This window comes from Microcebus murinus, chromosome 26 (assembly GCF_040939455.1).
Source record: "Microcebus murinus isolate Inina chromosome 26, M.murinus_Inina_mat1.0, whole genome shotgun sequence".
Taxonomy (NCBI): domain Eukaryota; kingdom Metazoa; phylum Chordata; class Mammalia; order Primates; family Cheirogaleidae; genus Microcebus; species Microcebus murinus.
Genome location: NC_134129.1, coordinates 10,209,981 through 10,229,237, shown reverse-complemented (window position 1 = coordinate 10,229,237; position 19,257 = coordinate 10,209,981). Strand labels below are relative to the sequence as shown.

The 19,257-nt window shown below is 34.3% G+C and overlaps 1 protein-coding gene across 15 annotated transcripts in view; it reads left to right on the top strand.

The window, feature by feature from the left end:
* ADGRL3 (adhesion G protein-coupled receptor L3) overlaps positions 1–19,257 on the top strand; it is a 780,724-nt gene that overhangs the window by 520,465 nt on the left and 241,002 nt on the right. For all 15 annotated transcript variants that reach the window (XM_075997934.1, XM_075997936.1, XM_075997926.1 and 12 more), the window contains one exon: positions 17,025–17,105. In XM_075997934.1, the coding sequence (XP_075854049.1) occupies positions 17,025–17,105 (81 nt within the window). The remainder of the gene's footprint in view (positions 1–17,024; positions 17,106–19,257) is intronic.

Genomic DNA, 19,257 nt, shown 5'->3' with positions numbered 1-19,257 from the left:
GTGCTGTTTTACGCAAATGTCCCTCTCTGCTGCCACTATTAGAATGAGATCTCCTAGGGAAGGTTCTATGCCATAATTCTTTCCAATCCTCATAATACTTCCTTCACGGGGATACCCAACTTTTTGTCCACCCCAATCAATATATCAGAAGGACTCCCTTCTCTCATCAGTGCCCATGCCTCATTACTAGAGTAATTCTTGATGGAGATGGAAAGGCCGGGTTTCCCTGGATCAGAGGTAAAGGCATCAAATCAGAAACTGAAGTCAGAACTCTTAGGACATTTGACAACACACTAAAGGTTGATTCTGAGGGGATAGGACCAGAGAATCCATGGCTGAACACATTATCTGGATTCAATAAGTGTTTGCTTATGACAATAAAAAAGAAGATTCCTGTTATAATAATAAATGATTAAATCTTTCATGACTTTGAAAACAGCTTTACTGATTCCTATTTTTCTTAAGTTTTTTCACGCTAATCCTATATATATTCCCGTTTTTGTATTTATTGTCATTATAATTTTTGTAGTATTGTTACTTATCAGATATGATTTAAAATTTTTCTTTAGAACAGTTTAAACATTAATAGAATTTATTGTAAGAGTAGATACAGATCTTAAAAGAAAAAATTAAAAAGAAGCATTTCAGCAAAGAACATTTGCACCCATTCTGTATTTTGAGTTTTTGTAATTGAACAATGTGAGTTTGTGGTAGAGTTGTTTTCCCCTTTTCTTTAGCATTTCTAAAGTTCAGCATTTATAGCCTTAGCTTTTTTTTTTTTTTTTCTGTTCTGTTAAGTTAGCTTTGCCTTTGTGTCTCCAAAGAATTAAAAGGTTTTCTCTGAACCCCTTGCCTTTTTGTTACTTACATGGCCAAATCAAGTAAAATTAGATACTTTCCTTTTTTTATGTTTTCAAAAGCTTTGTATCTACAGAGAATTTAGGAAAGGTAAATTTGTAGCATAAACCCAGAGTTGTGATTAGAACTTTGTTATCTAAGAAGGATATTCAGATTTTATGACATGTGAAGATTAATATTTCAGTATATCTATTGAATAATTTTAGACAGATATGGAAATTAAATACCCTATGAAAGTATATTTCTAAGGGTTCCTTGGTATTAACTTTGGGATCACATTTTCTCTGAAATTACTGCAGACTTGAGGTGTTAGAGTATGGGGGAATAAAACATAATTTAAACTGAGACTTAGTTTCTTCATTGATAAAATAGGTGCAACTATAAAAACCTCTTTGATTTGTTGTGAAGATAAAAAGAATTAGTAAATACTTAACAGAGTTTATCACAGAGTTAAATATTCTACATATATCACCAGCATTATTATTATTCTCATTTTCATGTTATCTGTTATAATAGTTTATTTTTACACAAACCAATTGATAAGTCAAGGCAAAAAATTGCATGTTTAGTCCAAATATTCATGCTATTGCAGGAAAAAAAACCCAGCAATACATATTGTTGTCTAGATTAAATTTGACTACCTTGTAAGTGAATTCTCAATTCTGAATGGATGGGTTAATTTTCTCTTTCATGGTCAACTTGCATATCAGGATTCATGTTGTTATTATTTGTTAAATAATTAATGCATTTTTATTCTTGTTAATTTATTTTCACACCTACCTCTTATGGGCTTCCCTTGTGACTTCAGAACACTTATTGGATCACACTCGTCTATTAACATGGAAAGGCCATATTAATAGCCTTCTAGTACATTTAGCAAATGGCAGGAAGAGTGTGATTAAATGATGTTTGAAATGATGTTTGATCTTTATTACTCACATTCTGCTTCATTTCTGGCAAAATCGGTAGCATGCATTTTTTGAAGATACTTTTACTAAATCTCATGTTATTGTACTGATTAGTAATAAAATAGCAGGTACAACAATCAACAATTACCAGCTTTAATAACTTCTCACAGCTAAAATCACACCAGATCCCACTGGGAATTCCTTTCTGAGTCCCATAGTATGTGACTGTCACTTATGATAAAATTGAGCAAATGATAGATATGCACAGCAACTCCCATGATACTTTCCTGCATGCGTGTGTGTGTGTGTGTGTGTGTGTGTGTGTGTGTGTGTGTGTCTATCTCTTCATGCATATTACGTCTCTGACATGGAGATCTTTGATGTAGGACTGACTCCTATTAAACGCCGCTGCATGAGACAAAATGATCTAAACCATTCTTGCCAAATAATTCTTGGCAAAGATAATATTGTACATTCCCTTCTCCCATATTTAACATGTTTCTTTAACCACAGAATGAAGAACTCTTTTGGAAGGTTCTTTCTAAATGAGTTTAGAATATCATATATATATATTTATAGATAGATGTGCCCATATCAGCAGTTAAAATGTTGTCCAAGAAGAATCCTTTGTTGTCTTTCCTTTACTGTGATCTTTAGCTGAAGGCTTAGAAGGTTAGTAGCAAGAATAATAACTACAGTCATGCCAGGTCCTCTGCTTAGTGTATTTTATATATTGGTTCCTTTACTATTTACTATAATTCTAGACAGGAAACCAGCAGGCTTTTTCTATAAAGGACCAGGTAATGAATATTTTAGGTTTTGTGGGTACATATGGTCTCTATTGCTGCTGCTGTTGCTGCTTCTCCTCTTCCATTTTCTCTTTCTATTACTACTTCTTTTTCTTCTTCTTCTTCTAAACTTTTAAAAATAGAGAAAACATTTTTATATCACTGGGCATGCCTGAGTTTTGTCTGTGGCCCATGGTTTGCTGAGCTCTGCTCTATGAAATAGCTACCAATATCTCTGTGTTACACATAAGGACGTAGAACCCCCAACAGCAAACCACCTTGCCCAGTCTTCCTCTGTTAAAGAAAGTACTTTGATCCTCAGGCTAGCAGTGTGATCTCCACATTCCGTCTTCCATGCACCAAGCTCAAATACTCTGTCTCAGAAGTGCTTTGCTTAACTGTACTGGTGTTGTCTCATTCATCTCAGAAGCAACAGCTGTGAGATAGTGATGATGTAGATGATGATGACAGCTTTTCAACCTTTGGGGACTTATGTGGCAGGCACTCTGCTTCATATATATATATGATATTTTTAAAAAAACCTCACCATGTCCATGAAAAGGGATTGTTGCTGTTTGCTTTGTATAGATGAAGAAATTGAAACTAAGAGATTAACATATCCTGGCCACAGAGTCCATAAATGATGTAACTGTAATTAGTATACAGGTCTTGTGTCTGGCAAACCTTTGTTTGTATCCGTGACGCTACACTACCTCACTGCTAAACTGCATGTGTTTTAGGACGTGTGACTTTGATTAAAATTAATGAAACCTATTTTGGCTCAGTCTTGTAAGGTCTAGCAAAGACTAATCTTCGCCATCTACTAACAGTGAGCAAAGGAATGAAACAGAAACAGAAAAAAAATGTACGTATATATTGTACATGTGTGATATATAATGATACATAGATATAAAATTTTTTAAGAGTTCCCTACAGTTTTGAGGAAGGACCTGCGCTATCATCAAGGGATTCAGCAGAAACGACTGTTGTTTTGGAGCTTTGAATGACACTTTGAACACTGAGAAAACTTAGTAAGACCTGTTAGCTAATTATTTTCACGAGTCTGTTTTAGGGAGTCCATTCTAGTCTACACTATCTTTTTGGCCAACTGTTCCTTGATAAAAAGCAGAGTGGCGTTTAGATAAAGATACTATCAATAATGCTCCCAACCTCAACTGAGATAAATGCAGGAGTTGTCTTAAAAAGTTAATGTCTTACACTTGGTGTATTGAAAATAATTGCTTCTAACAGCAGAGGTTCAAGGTCAAACAAGGAACCCTTTAAGTTGTTTTGATTAGAAACCTACCAAAATGAAGCAGCTTTTCTGGAATTATTCCAGAAAATAACTTAAGCTACTTGTTCTGACATTTTTTTTGATCATTTTCTAATAATGAAGTCTCTTTTAATGTGTTATTAAGAACAGCTAGGGTTAGACCAAACTGTCTTCTAGAGCAGCAGTCCCCAACCTTTTTGGCACCAGGGACCAGTTTCATGGAAGACAGTTTTTCCACCGATGGAGGTTGGGGGTAGGCGAGGGTCGGGAGTAGGTTGAGCTCAGGCAGTGATGTGCAGCCCAGTTCCTAACAGGCCATGGACTGGCACCAGGCTGTGGCCTGAGGGTTGGCGACCACAGTTCTACAACCTTCCCTGTATCAGAACCAATTGTAGGCCATCAAGCATAATTCTAAGGAGAATTTTCATGAACATGATCCCTCTGTATGTTAATATTGTTATGATGATGTGATAATGTTCTGCAGTAACAGTTTAATTTTTTCTTTTAAAAGTACACTTTCTGGCAGATGGGTCAAATGACATTTTTGTGACCAGCCTTACTTCCTAAGACACTTTCAATATTGATCTCCTCCTTCATACCTGGTTTGTACGGACACGTCTGTTGTCCTACACAGTTAACTGTGCAGTTTGATCAGGCTGAAAAGATAGTTGAGAAAGTCCACTAACTTCATACCCTTCCTAAGCACAGCATCTCCTCATATGTTCAATGGCAGATGATTCGAACATCAGTACTCAACGTTGCTTTTCTGGTATGTACCTGTGGATAAAACCTCATGGCTCTTCTGTACAGATAATCTGCTTGAGAATATACTTCTATTTAGAAGTAAGGTTAGTGATTGCTATTTGGTAAAGTCATCACTAAAAGCTGTGGATAATAGCTTTTGGTAGGTTTATGTGATTTTTTTTTTTCTTGAGATAACATTTCTGTGAATGTTAAGCATTTAGAACATAAGGCTATTTGAAGACAGCTCCAGCACCTGACATAAAATTTTAATGATAAGAAACAAGGATTTATATACATGTTAATATATAAGAGATTTTAAATTTTAAAAATTGTCTAAACTCTTTATTGTTCAGTCTTTTTTAGAAAAAATAGAATCTCATCTTCATCTCAAGAAATTAAAGTGCTGGGTAATAGAATGAAGTGAAAAAAACTAGCATACCTTCTTTGAAACCATAACTTCTTGTTACAAGTAGAACTTTGGACTATGAACATACTGAAGCACTATACAAGCGAAATACAAAAAGAAAAAAGTATTATGTTTCATGGTATAAGGCATCAACTGTTCCTTCTATACAAAAAGAGGATAGAATAACAAATTCTAGCATCACTATGTAATATATGCAGCTCATAGTAGGATTTAAGGATCTTTGCTGATGCCTACTGTTCCTAATACATTACATTATGAAGATATAACAGTACTTTAAACATTTTGGGTTTTGACATAATTAATTTTTCAGCAATGAATAGTAATTTCATGTTCTCTGAATATATGTAAAATACTATACAAGGGTTTCTTCCTCACTAACGAGTGATTTGCCAAGTTTATTTTTTATTTTCAGACATTTCTGTCTGAAATTTCTAAGTTGTCTCCTCTTTATTGCTAATTAATGAGCACTTTAGGAACATTGATAACAATTTTAGAAGGATCATATATTAGCCCTCCAAATAGTCTCATTCAAAAAGGAATATATTAAGATCTGCCAGTTGAGTTATACGTGGCTGGATTAATTGACTTGAAACCATGTCTGTAAACTTTTGAATGGCTAAAGAAAAAGAGCGGATTTACTTATTAAAGGAAGAAAATACTTCTTATTTCCAGACAAATATGCATACGTATATGTCTGCACACACAATATTACTTAAGTTGCTTTGGTTTTAAATTGATAACTATCCAACTCAAAATAGCTAGAAAACAAGGAATTTAGTCTCTCAGGTAATTGGGCTTGTGAAGCTTGTTTTAAACCTCAAAAGTTTGTATTCTTTTTTTTTTTTTTTTTTTTTTGAGACAGAGTCTCGCTTTGTTGCCCAGGCTAGAGTGAGTGCCGTGGCGTCAGCCTAGCTCACAGCAACCTCAAACTCCTGGGCTCCAGTGATCCTTCTGCCTCAGCCTCCCGGGTAGCTGGGACCACAGGCATGCACCACCATGCCCGGCTAATTTTTTCTATATATATATTAGTTGGTCAATTAATTTATTTTCTATTTATAGTAGAGACGGGGTCTCGCTCTTGCTCAGGCTGGTTTTGAACTCCTGACCTTGAGCAATCCGCCCGCCTCGGCCTCCCAAGAGCTAGGATTACAGGCGTGAGCCACAGCGCCCGGCCTAAAAGTTTGTATTCTTTATCAAGGCTCTGTCTCATTCTGTCCCTAAATTCTGCTCGCTTCTGTGTTGGGCTCCTTTTTCAGACAGACTTCTTCCAGATGTCAACAAGATGACCACTGGCATCTTCAGACCAGTGTTTTTCGTAGAGCTTATGTCCTTGTGGAAGGGATGTCCCTTCTCCCTATCAGCACTGGCAAGTTCCAGGGAATGATCTGATTGTACCTTCTGATGTATTTGATAAAACCCTCTGAATGACCAAACCTAGGTGATGGACTCATCTTTCAGATTTAGAGGGTACTGGAAACTATACCCCAAACTATTTAAACTAAGAAGGATGAATATAGAATGGTATATGATATTCTAGAAACAAGGGGATGCTTTGGACATATTCTACTACACGATAAAAAACATCATGTACGTTTGCAGTTAAAGATGTGTTTTATTTTTTATGAAGATGCCCTTGGAGTCAGTTTTATTGCTTCTTCACTTGTTTCACCAAATATGCTTCTTAAAAGAAAAATCCTTTATGAATAAGAATTACCACTTATAATCCCACTTGAACCAAGCTAAAATATCTATTCGCATAAGCGGTTTTCCTGAAGTCTTAAGGAAAAAAAATAAGACTGTCCTATGCAGAATTGTCCTTATTACATTCCTATTTCTGTTCACTAATGGTATCAATGAGAATCTTTAAAATATTCAAATAAATGAAAATTCTCAAATGATATTACTTAGCCAAGTGTATATTTCAATGGACAAAGTTTTTATTTAGGCATAAAATAAATTATTTGAAATTGGTTGCGTTTGATTGGTTTTTCATACAGAAGTTATGTGAAAAAATTATTTGAGCCTTAATATATGGAGGAGACAAAGATATTCTACGTTACTATCAGGATCCCAAACTATGGATTTTTATATTCTATTAAGTCTACCACTTCCACCTACCCCTTCAGGTATTCTCTATGCCTTTAATGAGAATTAATTGGTACATGCTATTAGGTAACCATGTCTGATTTCATGCATGAATTTTATAAATATTTGATTTTATAATCTATAGTATGAGAGACTATTCTTTCACTATGACATCTTTCACTCATTCACTCTCTTTCTTTGTATTAGTAGTAATTACCCTGAAATGTAGAGATATTTTTATATAAAAAGGAAAACAAAATGGAAATATAATAGGAGCCAAGTGATTTAATCTCACATTAAGTTGCAATAATGAAATAAAATGGCCTTTGTAGAAATATGAAGATACCTGTCTCTTAAAGAAGAAAACATAAGACTATTAAATAATAATATTGTATAATTATGAAATAGATATTTCTATTAAACTCTAATATACAGTATCTTAAAATCAATCAAACTCTATACTATTCTTTTATAAATATTTTCACTTCTGTGACAATTTAACTTTTTATAGATAACTATAATATAAATACCTAGTACCTCCAAATTATGCTAATAATGCTTCTTATTCTATGAGTATAAAGCTAGATTTTAACTTTTGCGAATTCTTTTGATTAATACTGCAACATAAAAGTAGGATAAATCTGTCAAAAACGAACAATTTGCACAAAGAGTTCAGATTTTTCAGCTGACAGCATTTTAGCACACAGAGGGGAGTTGTCAAATTTCACTACAGGCAGTTTTATTCTATACAATGATATATTTTAGAGTATCTTGAAAAAATTAGGTGGTAAAATTCACTGTCATCTTCCTGGGAGAAGAGCCATATTCTTTTATTTCTCTGTGTGCCAATCTGGTCTTATTATGCTGGGGTTATTCTGATCCCATTTTTGTAAGCCTTACGCATGCAATACCCTTGCATGGAATTTTCTGACTTCAGGTCTTTAGGGGCATATATTGATCTCAATCAACTAACTAACATGCTGTCAGGTCCTGCTGGGCTGTCTTCCTGACAGATCTCACAGATCACATGGATTGATGAAAAGGAAGGAGAGATTCTGACCTGATGGTAGAGAAAATAAGGATCTCCCTAAGAACAGTTACTTTGACACACAAACCTTTATATATACTCTCATAAAAACCTCCTCTTCTGATTCTTCATTATGTTGCTTAACTATGTCCTTCTACATTAAAGAATTTCTTTAAACATTGGGCCCATAATGGATATATTTGAAATTTTCCACTATTCTCTGAATTAAGTTGAGATACATTTACTTTATTATTACTCTAGTATAGAAAGATATCATTCTAATTCTCCTTATAGATCTGCCTTCTCCAAGATCTACTGATTTAAGAGCTAATGCAAAGAACGCTTGATGACCATTATTTACGATTAATACATGATGAGTAGACTTTACTCTGAGGTCTATATTGTTAGACTTCTTCATTGATAAGATTTATTCAGTCAAATCCAGGCTGCCACTTTTCCTGTCTTGAACTATTCCTTGGGGGCAGAGGATGGGGAACAGATGTTAGCATTCTGTTGCTCTCCACCTAAGAACTTTGTTTCAGATCCTTTAACAAACTCTCCTATTCCTCTTTTGAGTTAGTGTTACTGGATGTTTTCTGATCTATCAGCAGGAAGGAAAAGAAAATTTAACACATTATGTTTTTCTTAGCATGCTAGGATAGCTTTTAAAGCAGAACTTGAAAATCATGAGCACAGCAGGCCGGCTTCCTGGCTCTGTGCTCCAGAGAACAAACCTCTTTGTTGTGACTACCTTGTCTATAGTTTTCCTCTTGCTGTTAGCTTCTGTGGTTCTAGAAGCCAATTTTCTCCTGCCAGTCCTCCTTTGAAATAATTCTGATATCGCTTTTCAAGCACCATAACCTTTTCTCCTGAACACATAATTTCAGTATGTCCTTTAAGTCAGCTCCATTAAATAGATGAATAATGGAAACATGGTGCCAATTTATTTAAGTTTTTCACAGTTTATCATAATGACGTAATTGCCTCCTACTTAATAATTATGTTATTTTGGGGAAATGAACTGAGAAAAGTACATTAGAATAGTGTTTTTTAAATATCTACTTTACATAAATGCAGTGGGCTAAATCTATATTTGGTGAATCCTTATGTCTTTCATGTGGTAGAGACCTTTTCAAGAATACTGTGAATCTTTTCTGCTAGGAAATGGACATGCTGAGAGAGTTAAGGTCATTATCAAATGCTTAACATTTCTCAATTAAATAGAATTAGTTGCTCTTCGAATTGGTTTCCATTTTAGAAAGAAATTTTCCCAGCATTTAAAAATTTTCCTTGTTTATTATTTGAAATGTAGCAATTTTAACATTTGTCTTAATTTCTGTAATGTCATTCATGTGTGTTTTCATCAGAAATGCATTGAGTTCTTACAATGTCTAAAACACTTGAGTGGGTCCTAGAATGACAGAGAACGCTATGAACTATAGTTTTTACTTCCAAACCTCATGGAGTTTAATATCTAATTTGTCCTATTTGATAGTCACCAAATATGTTCATTTAGGATACTCTTCCAATAAGGGTAGGTTAGAGAAGTAAAAGGATATTGTGGTTTTATAGTTGTTTAAATTATAGCAAAAGTTAAAACAAGTTTTCAAGATTGTAGAATAATTTGTGAGTAGCCAAGATATGTGTGTGTGTGTATATTTATGTTTATATATAACTATGTACACACACATATACTTGCTATTAGTATTTTTCTATGTAATGCATAATTTCCAGAGAACACAAAATTTTAAATATTAAATAACTTTTCATAACAGAATTAGAATATAAAGCTCATATCATCCCTTTTTGTTTTCTTGGAATTTGATATCTAGGCTGCAATTTGATAGGTAAATTGACTTATAAGTAAATATGGATTCCAGAAATAGACTATGCCATTTATGTAATTTTTGCCATAAAATGCCACCAAAAATGCTTCATATTTTTCTCTCTTCAAAAATGCTATATTATGATGAGTCATATTTTCAAATATCGTGAAAGCATCAAGAGAGTAAATGTGACAAATAACTTTTGTCTTGCAGAGTCAGTGTGTATTTCTCTACCAGTCTTTGCTGGGTCACTCCAAAGAGATTATTTTTATCTTTCTTTATGGATAATAAATAATAATAAATATTTATTGAATACCTATTGTCAGTCACACACATATTTATTGGGCTCCTTTTACTTTAGCACATGAATTTTCTAATTAAAATCCAAACTTTTGTATCTTTGTAAGTTCCAAGAGTCAAAAGTTCACCAATTTATTTCCAGTACTTGGTATAAGTCACATAGTAGGAACTCTATTAAATATTGCCCAATTGAATAAATGAGTAATTGAGGGAATGAATGAAAGCTCATTCTGAGTTTCTTTCTTTCTCTTTTGCTGTTATTTGTGTTGAAGTGTTATTTTGCCCAATCTTTGCAGGATTAAATGCTCTGATTTCTTTTTCTGTTTAACTTTGTTGTTGTTCTTCTTCTTCTTGTAATGCTTGCTACCATAGGTTTTAGAGATTTGTGGAATATATTTTTGAAATGGTGCTTCCGAAATTTAACATTTGTCATTTAACCACCAAGTCTATTTTTCATGCTTGTGAAAGAAAAGAAAAGCATCTATGAGGTTTTATAAAATAGATTCCTCTGTATATCTGTGAACACCTGAAATTCATCATAAACATAAAGCATTCCTCACACCAATGCAATTTCAACACTAGGACCAGTGTGATATTTTTCAGGCTAAAAGATTTTCATTTTTTTTTTTTTTACATTTATCGATTTCTTCCTGGCAACTGCTTTATCAAATATCACATTCAACCCATTTTTCATTATGTATGAATTTGTCTTAATTTTGAGGTACCATAATGGTATTATGGTCATTTTTAAAGAGCCCCTATATTTTACAGATACAATGTCAAATAACTTACAGATGAAATTATATGATGGCTGGAATTTGCTTCAAAATATTCTGGGATGGGGAAGGGAACATGAGAAGAAGGAGATAAAACAATATAGTCTCTCAATTAGCCATTGTTGAAGTTGGGTGATAGGCATGTATTTTTAGTCTTTCCTTTTTTAGTATATTTCTGAATTTTTTAAATTATTTTTTAATCATCTTTTTTGCCTGTACCCACCTGTGGCTCCCTGTCCCCTTTCCTGTTACTCCAATGGTCTACAGGCATCTACTCATGGTGTTCCTTTCCCTGACTTCCCATTCCCTACCTTCCCATTCCGGGCCTTCCCATTCCCTGCCATGGTTTTTCAGTAGACCACCACTCGGTCTTCCCTTAAATCTCAGCTTTCTCCAGGTACTGCTCTTCTCTCACTGCATTTAGGGGGTACCACTGCTGTGCTCTTCTCTTTCACCTCTAGCAAGGTTCATATCATACTTCACTGTAATTGCTTAATACTGCATCTAGACTGAAATCTCTCAGTGGAGGAATGGTGTTACCTTGTTCATATAGATTCCTCATACTGGCCACAGCATGGAAGTGGGTGCTGAAGAAATACTTGCTGAATGAAATATACCCCCACCCCACTCCCCCACCACACACACACAAGAAGACAAAGTTATCTATGCTTCAAATTACTCCATCTCCATCTATTTTCTGTGTGGAAAGTAATATCCACTAGAGAGAAGCCCATCAATAACCTTTGCACCTTCCATCAATGACTTTATATCCTGGACAAGTCAAGCATGTAGTTGTTTATCTGCTACCCAGTATTTTACTAAATTCACTGAAAATATGTCTGACTAATAAGATGAAGGGGTAGAAAAGAAACCAGAATAAAAAGATAGGTATCAAACTGGCAACTTTGCAAATCTTTTCTTTGATGATTACTTTTGATTGGTGTTTACATCGTCACCTGAAAGCTGGCTTTGTAAGTGCCAGATGGTTATGATCAGAGTGGGATTTGTAGACAAAAAAAGCAAGCTGTTATAATGTTAAGTCTGCCCAATTTTCCATCAGCACAAACAACACATTGACCTCTGCTATTTTTTTTTTTATCTGCAGCAGAGATTATTTTCAACAAGAAATTAAGCTTTTTTTTTTTTTTTTCTTTTGAGGAGACTTAGAGCTACTTTCACAGTGTTTTTAAAACTTAGGAAAATTCCACCTGCCACTCTTAAATGTAGTTCCATAAGAGTTGCCTCATTCCAATACTGAGTCATTATTATTATAATAGAGCAGAGACTCATTATCTTCCTAAAGGTTATAAACATAAAATGATAATATTATTTAAAAACCCCAGGAGTAAAAATGTGGCATCTATTTTATTGTCTTTAAAGGGGGAAATGTCATATCTCTAGAGTAAACTAATCAAGATCAGCAATTGAAAATTTAAAACAAACAAACCAAAAAAGAAGGCATAAAATCTGCCCGGAAAGCCATAAACTATTAAACTTGTTTACTGTATAGAAAATGAAGAAAAATTAAGTTGAGACATGTTTGAGTGGAAAAACCAGTGGGGATTTTATAGTAGTAAAATGTGATTTTACTTTAAGAAGAAAGTTATGTGCATTTTCCCAATTGCATATCTCAGTATTTTATTTATGTCTTCTTTTATCCATTGGCAAGTGGTGACATTACTCATATTTCTATGAATATATATAGAATTTGAAATAAATGGATTAGGGAAAAGCATCTGACACCAGCATAGTTAGTTCTATAAGTCTTACTGATTAAAATTGAGCTTAGTCCTTATCTATACTTTTATCTTTTTAGAATTTCTTACAAAAGACAGATATTATCTCTTGACATCTCTTGAATCCCTTACATGCTGCTCCTGAAAATTAAATTAGTCTTTCCAGGGGCACCAGATTTAAAATTGCAACTTGCCTCTTCCACTCTAGATCCCCTTTAGGCTGTGCTAAGTTGTTTCCATTGCCTTTAGCCTCCACACACATAATGGATGTACTTATTATGCTTTATGCTTGCTTTTTTACTCCCTCTACAGGGGGGTGTGGATTGTCACTTATTGCGGTGTTTGGTGAATCCTAAACACCTGGAAAGTCACCTATGCCTGATGAATTAATGAATGAGAAGAATGCATTTATAGTAATAATAATAGCTTAAAGCTGCTAAGTTACTTTACTATGTACAAACACTGTTCTAATTACTACTGTGTATAAATTCATTTAATCTTCAAATATCCCTGTGAGGTCAGTGCTGTTATACCATCTCTGTTATACTAATGAGGAAATGAAGGTGCATAAAAGTTAAACAACTAGATAGTTACTTAACTAGTTGGTTACTTGACTAATAAGTGCCAGAGTCCGGATACTAACAGAGTCTGTCCTGCTTCTGGGGCTGTGATCTTACTTATTACGCTAAACTGCCTATATTTTGTAGATATAGCCTAATAAAAAACACATATTTTCATAAATAAATAGCTCTCAACCTTTTTAGTGTCTCGATACACCTGAAAGATCATGTTCCACACACCTAGAAAAATGATGCCTTTTAAGAGATCCTTCCCAGGTAAGAGAAGATGAGGATTGGAAGTAGTTTTCTGCTGGCCAACTGCAATGCACCCCCTTTCTGTCTGTCCCCTGACATCACTCTTGACAACCACCACCTTGCTTTGACTTTTGAAAAAGTCTCCAACTTCTCAGGATGTCAGTTTCCTCATTCTAAATGAGGAAACTGTGGGTTTAGGACTATAAGCTATCAAATGTCTTTCTCCCTCAAATTCCACAGTTCCGTAAATGTATTTCTGTGCTCAGATGTGCAGGTAAAGTATTGACAGTCGAAAGGGAGAAAAGCCTTTTCCTCTACCAAATGCTGGTCAAGTCCTTTTTATATTTGAACTTTAGCAGAAAATTGCACAAGGTTCCTCAAGGAAATAGAAATTAAATGAAAGTTGAAAAAGAAATTGAAGTTAGAAAAATAATGGCTTTTCCAGAATCCATAATAGCCTTTGGATTTTTGCTACAGCACTGGGCTATATGGACCAGACACTTGAAATTTCTACATCTTTGGCATACCTGACAGTGGATAGTTTCTTTCTTGTTTGTTTGTTTACTAGATTATTTTCCCCTTCTGCCTTCTCAATTAGCAACCCTAACTTTGCTACTACCTTTAAAATAAAAAAACTAAAAAAATAATTCCATTATATTGGAAACTTCATATACTGGTAGTGAGAAGTAAAATGGTACAGCCTGTTTGGAAATCAGTCTTGACAGTTTTCTCATAAATTTACACATGGCATTATCATATGACACAGTAATTCCACCTGTAGGTATATATCCAAGACGAATACACACAAAAACTTGAACATGAAGGTTCATAGGAGCATTGTTCATAATAGCCAAGAAGTGGACATGATTCCAAATGCCCATCAATTGATGAATGGATACATGAGAGATAGTATGTCCATGCAAAGGAATTTTATTTGGCAACAAGAAGGAATGAAGTACTGATTCATTCTACAACATGGATACATTTTTTAAATTGTGTTGAGTGAAAGAAGCTGATAAATAAACAACATACATTGTAAAATTTATTTGAAATATCCAGAAAAGGCACATATATAGAGAGCGATTGCCTAGAGCTGGGATGGGTTTGGAGGAAATGGGAAGTGACTGCTAATGGACAATGAGGTTTCTTTTTGTAATGATGACAGTGTTCTAAATTTGATTGTGGAGGTGGTTGCACAACTCTGTGAATGTACTAGAAACCATTGAATTGTATATTTTAAATGGGTGAATGTTATGGTATATGAATTATATCTTAACACAGATATATGTGTGTGTGTGTGTGTGTGTATATATATATATACATATATATATATATATATATATGATATCTCCATGCAAATGTTTCATTTTATCTAGAGCAATTATGAATAAAAATTAATTCATAAGCTACCCTCCCATTTCCCTATCACCATTGTTCTTTGGTATAAAATGTGTGTATAGGCCGGGCGCGGTGGCTCACGCCTGTAATCCTAGCACTCTGGGAGGCCGAGGCGGGCGGATCGCTCAAGGTCAGGAGTTCGAAACCAGCCTGAGCGAGACCCCGTCTCTACCAAAAATAGAAAGAAATTAATTGACCAACTAAAAATATATATACAAAAAATTAGCCGGGCATGGTGGCGCATGCCTGTAGTCCCAGCTACTCGGGAGGCTGAGGCAGTAGGATCGCTGAGCCCAGGAGATTGAGGTTGCTGTGAGCCAGGCTGACGCCATGGCACTCACTCTAGCCTGGGCAATAAAGTGAGACTCTGTCTCAAAAAATAAATAAATAAATAAATAAATAAATAAATAAATAAATAAATAAATAAAATGTGTGTATATTAACAAAGTACACAGTAATGGTGGTTGGATGAAAGGAGATGAGGAATGTACGAGTGTTTTGTGGTTACTGTCATAGGTAGTAAAAGCTATGTTTCAGTATTAGACATGAAATCAATAGTATTTTAGATGAGGTTATTTTGAGCCAATATATAGTGAAAGATATATTATTTTTATTTATAGGATCTACAAAGTTTCAAACCAATTTATGTGTAATGACATAGGAGCTTAAAAATAGGAATTTTCTTATAACCAATAAGTTGCATAGGTAGACAGGTTGTTTCATAATATAATCTGAAGTTTTTAATAAACTATATCAAACATGGACTACTAACAGTACACAATTGGTTTCTTATTCCTCTTATAATAGTGCTTTTAGTATTCCACTGAAACATGGCCAGTGAATGTGCAATATTCTTAGTTACCATTCTGAGGTACTCTGTATATTATAGCCTCTCCACTGTCTCTGCTGTTAGCTAGAAAAATGCTGGGAGCAACAGCAGCTACTATCAACAGGGAGCCGTATTAATTATTTGAAATGTGCCTCATAAGAGGAATCAGCAGAGTTTATTGCAAGTCGAATATTACTTGAAACGGGAAGGTTACTCTAACTGTCATCATAATCTATGTATCATTAACTTTCCTTGTTTAGGAAAAGAGATTAACAACCCTGTAAATTGCTATAGTGAATGTGTGAAATATATAACTGCATATTCCTATTGTAGAAAAAGAGTGCTGGATCTTCTAATACCTTCTTTATATAAAGTAGCTTTAGAAATTGAGCTGACTGTGTCATTATGCTTTTGTGACTGAAAATCCTACTTGTTTACAGGGTCATCAATATACAAAGTATAGCTACTTTGAGCGTTAGAAAATTCTTCTGTATTTAAGCTAACAATTTTTTAAGCCAGCACCTTGGCCTATAAATCAACTTTAACACTTTTAACTCCTGAGACAGGAAGTGAATTACAAATATGAAGAATGCTTTGTAAGGAATAGAGAATGAATCCATCTACCTGCTTTTTAATTGTGGTTATTGTTTTCCCATCAAATATGGGTAGGAATACTTTTCTATTCAAATGACAGAAGTAAATCTTAAAGGTAAAATATGAATTCATCAGGGTTGTAAAGTGATCTAATTAAATATTTCTCAAAGTATTATCTGTACATCGAGTGCCAGTCTGTAGACTGTTTGTTATTATGATCTGAAATAAAGTAAATGCAGAAATTGAGTGTTTAGAAATACTTATAACAAATTAACAGAGTCTCAAATATCTATTTAACAGTACAGAAATAAGGACTTGTATTTTATATGTCTTTGTTTTTAGATTTTTCATTTCATTTTTCTTAGAATTCATTTTTATTGTATTTTTAAAATTATCATTCCACAACAAATTTGTACTTTAACAGCAAAAAAAAAAAAAAAATTAAACTCAGTTGGAGAAGCACTGTTTTAATTGGGTGATGTTTGGATGACACATGTTTTTATGTTTGAGCATATCTGTCTACACTCTACAATGGCTGTTAAACCAGTGTGGAGTGAGATCATGGGACTTCATGAAAACAACGAACAAGTGAAAAGATGTAATTATGATGTCTTCTTAACACTTCTTTCTGAATCCACAGGGCAGGCACATCATGGACAAGTTTCATACATTTCTCCACCAATTCACCTTGACTCTGAGCTGGAAAGACCTTTTGTGAGAGGTAAGTTTTTTTTTTTTATCTAAAGAAAAAAAAAAAAAAAAAACTCTGTTCATTCTTTCATGAAGGCAAGTAATTAAAAGGCAAAAACTAAAAGGCAAGTAATTAAAGATGGCTGTAAGTATGTATTTTATAATACAGTGCCTGTTTTAAAAAGCAGGGAGGAAAAAATGAAGTGTATGAGTATTATGGAAACAGAGCAAATGTGAAATACTGTTCCAAGAAATCTTTGTAAAGTATAATGCAATGGCTTTAAGAAATAGGGATTTATAGTGATTCAACTAGTGGAGGACTAGTTGAATACCAATTTAGATGTGGATATTATCAGATAATCATTACTTTTTTGTTGGGACTTCCTTCTTCTGCTATTCTATTTTTAATATTAAGATATCTTAATCTAAGTCATGGTGACAGATTTTTTTTCCTTGCAAAGTGATATTTTATTCTTTTTAAAAGTCATTTTGTATTAATATGATCATCATAATTTCAAACATGAGTTAAAATTATGTAGTTTTAAATTGATGCCACCTCCTTTCATTTTATTTTTAATTTTTATTTTTTTTAGAGACAGGATCTTACTCTGTTGCCCAGGCTGGAGTGCAGTGGCACAATCATAGCTCACTGAAGCCTTGAACTCCTGGGCTTGAGCAGTCCTCCCAACCCAGGATCCTAAGTAGCTGGGATGACAGCCACACACATCGATGCCTGGCAATTAAAAAATTTTCTTTTTGATAGAGACAGGGTCTCACAATGTTGCCCAGGCTGGTCTCAAACTCCTGGCCTCAAGGGATGCTCCCACCTCACCTCCAAAGTGCTAGGATTGTAGGTAAGAGCCACTATGCCTGGCCTAGAGATTTTTTGTAAATAAATAGTGATATAAAATAAACCTTGAAAGGTAACATTTACTACCTCATAATCTAAATACAAAATCAATCTTTTTGCTTTTTAAAAAATATTTATCGATGATCTTCAAAATGTTCAAAGCTGATGTTATATAGATATGTCTTTGAATTTCATAAACACCAAATATTCCAAGGTTAACTTTTGGTTTTAACTTACGCTGTATATTTTCTTATATTTTCAACAGTATTAATTCCTTGATACAGCAAAAGCCATTAGGTCTGACTTTTATGAACATGTTTTCTGTATAGGCTATTTTCTCTCCCATGAGTTTTTGATCTCTTCTTGTCTACCCAATAAGTTTCTCCCGATGTTTGAAGACTCTGCTTCATCCTCAGTTCTTCTGTTAAGTCTTCCCTCACTGTGTGTTAGCGGGGAGTCATGTGTGTGCCATGGTTGTCTGCACTATCCTTAAGGGTACAAAGTGTCATACTTACTGTTTCTCCCTGAGCCATTAGTCTATGCTTGGCATGTAGTAGAGACTCATTCAGTGATTTCTAAGTGACTGACAGCGAAGGCGACAGCCTAGATTCTGAAGGATGTGTTCGTGTTTTTCAAGAGGAAAAGGGAACAGGGACAGTAAAGGCATCTCATGAAGAGGAAGCAGAATGAGCCAAAACACGGATATGCGAAAGTGTGTGATATTTTTTAAGGAATTGTGCTGGATGCGCAGTAAAATGGGTGCAGTTCTAGAGGAAAAGACTAGAATGATGTAATGAGGCAGATTGTGAAGGATTCTGCATCCCATTCCAAAGAGTTCATATTTTATCCTGGAAAAAAACAGGAAATATTTTTAATTGATTTCTAATTTATAATATATATAATTTATAATATTTTTAATTGATTGTCAGTTTGGTGTTATATCATAACATTATCAGTTGTGGATATGACAAAAATATTTCTGGTGTTAGTCTAGGTGAGAAGCTGATTAGGGAGGAGATTGGCAGGAGGCGGCTGTGTCAGTAGTTCAGATAAAAGATGACAGGGAAATTAGGAGTGTGTCGGTGGCAATGTGAGGGTCTAAGAAACATTTTGAAGAGGTATAACATTTGAACCAAAAGGGACAGAAATGCCCCTGAGGTTTCTATATTGATTGACAAATGCTGCCGAGGTTTGAATATTTGTATCCCTTCTGGAATTCACGTGGAAACTCAATCCTCAATGCGACAGTATTAAGAGATAGGACCTTTAGGAAGTGATTAGGCCATGAGGGCTCTGCCTTCATGAATTGATTAATGACTTCATAAAAGGTTCT